This window comes from Otolemur garnettii, unplaced genomic scaffold, assembly GCF_000181295.1.
Source record: "Otolemur garnettii isolate 467f Iridium unplaced genomic scaffold, OtoGar3 scaffold00021, whole genome shotgun sequence".
Classification (NCBI taxonomy): Eukaryota; Metazoa; Chordata; class Mammalia; order Primates; family Galagidae; genus Otolemur; species Otolemur garnettii.
In genome coordinates, this window is record NW_003852416.1 from 17,945,185 (window position 1) to 17,947,090 (window position 1,906).

General features: G+C 50.6%; 1 protein-coding gene across 1 annotated transcript in view; it reads right to left on the bottom strand.

Annotated features, from left to right (window-relative positions):
* TRIM8 (tripartite motif containing 8) overlaps positions 1-1,906 on the bottom strand; it is a 22,138-nt gene that overhangs the window by 3,362 nt on the left and 16,870 nt on the right. Inside the window, exons 2-3 of the mRNA XM_003787215.3 lie at positions 789-884; positions 223-456 (exon numbers count right to left, since the gene is read on the bottom strand). Of these exons, the coding sequence (XP_003787263.1) occupies positions 223-456; positions 789-884 (330 nt within the window). The remainder of the gene's footprint in view (positions 1-222; positions 457-788; positions 885-1,906) is intronic.

A 1,906-nucleotide genomic window follows, 5' to 3' on the forward strand; every position in this document is an offset into this window, starting at 1 on the left:
AGAGCTGTATTATCAGCTCTACATTATAAATGAAGAACAAGTTCAGGGTGCCATCTCTGACGTGCCCAAACTCATGGAGCTAATAAGAGTTGGCAGATGGATCTGAACCCATACAAGATGGCTCTAAAGCCAAGGGCCTATGTGCACAATGGGAAATCAGTTGGGGAGCAGAGCATTGCAAGCCCCAATTTTAGAATGGCAGTCTGGGTCCCACCATCCCACCTTCATGAAGCTGACATCCTCTGTCTTGTCGAAGAGCAGCTGCAGGGATCCGAGCAGCTTCTTGGCCTCCTGCATGCGCTCCCCGAGGTGCAGCGCCTGCGCCGCGTTTTCACTGCAGAATTTGGCCTGGGCCTTGTCCAGAACCTCCACCGTCTGTCGCAGGTCCTCATCCAGCAGCTGGTGCAACTTCTCGTACTGCAGTCGAACTTCCTCCTTCAGTTGGTTCACTTTCTCCTGAGTGGATGGGGCAAAAGTAGGCAGGCAAGTGAGCAGTGGAGACTCTGACTCCTGTCCCTACCTGTATCACATCCTGTGAGACCCCAGTCCTTAGGCTGCCCCAGGCTTCCTAGCAAGGGAAAAATTTGACCTGCCAGTTCCCCTTTGGTAACACAGGGCACTGTGCCAGCCACCCTTGGCACCAGTAAGGGCTCATCCAGACAGTTCATTGAATGATTGACAGGAGGATTTTGGCACAGAGCCACACATTAATTCTTTTGGAGGGAACTCACCCAAGGCCCTGCACCCAAGCCATCCCCACCCCATACCATGGGCTTGGACTTAGCTACCTCCACCAGACGCTTGTCTGATTCGAGTTTGTACAGCTGATCTTCAATGTCCTGCTCTCGCTCCTCCAGCCGGTCCTGCTGTTTCATCAGCATCTTCTGCAGTGACATTTGGGGGAGGGGGCATCAGAGGGATGGGAGGTCCAGCCCTTCCCAAGGATGGGTAAACACTAGCCTTCCATCTATACAATAGATTCATTCTCATCCTAAAGACCTTTGGGCCCAGATGGCCTGAAATCTCTGTTACCCAGTCCCTTCTGGCCCCCAGGCAATCCCAGAAGCTGGAGGAACACTGATCCTAGCACAGGGAAGCCTGAAATAGTTCCCCACATATACTTACACATGTGCTTTCTCTTACTCATGTACACATGAGGGCAAGGTGTACATACAGCCTATGTTCTACACACTTTTCCTATAGAGACTTATTTAATCATCTCAGCAATGCCAGGGGTTAAGTACTTTTTTTTTTTTTTAAGATGAAGTCTCACTCTGTCACCCCTGGTAGAGTGCTGCGGCATCATAGCTCATAACAACCTCAAATTCCTGGGCTTGGCACGGCACTTGTAGCTCAAGCGGCTAAGGCGCCAGCCACATACACCAGAGCTGGCGGGTTCAAGTCCAGCCTGGGCCAGCCAAACAACGACAACTACAACCAAAAAATGGCTGGGTGTTGGGGTGGGTGCCTGTAGTCCCAACTACTTGGGAGGCAGAGTCAAGAGAATCGCTTAAGCCCAGGAGTTGGAGGTTGCCGTGAGCTGTGATGCCACAACATTCTACCCAGGGTAATGGCTTGAACTCTGTCTCAAAAAACAAACAAAAAAATAGCCAGTCGTTGTGGTGGATGCCTGTAGTCCCAGCTACTTGGGAGGCTTAAGCGATTCTCTTGCCTTAGCCTCCCAAGTAGCTGGGACTATAGGCGTCCGCCACAATGGCTAGCTATTTTTATTTTTATTTATTTATATATTTTTTTGAGACAGAGCCTCAAGCTATCGCCCTGGGTAGAATACTGTGGCATCACAGCTTATAGCAACCTCAATCTCCTGGGCTCAAGTGATTCTCCTGTCTCCGCCTCCCAAGTAGCTGGGACTATAGGTGCCTGCCACAACGCCTAGGTATTTTTT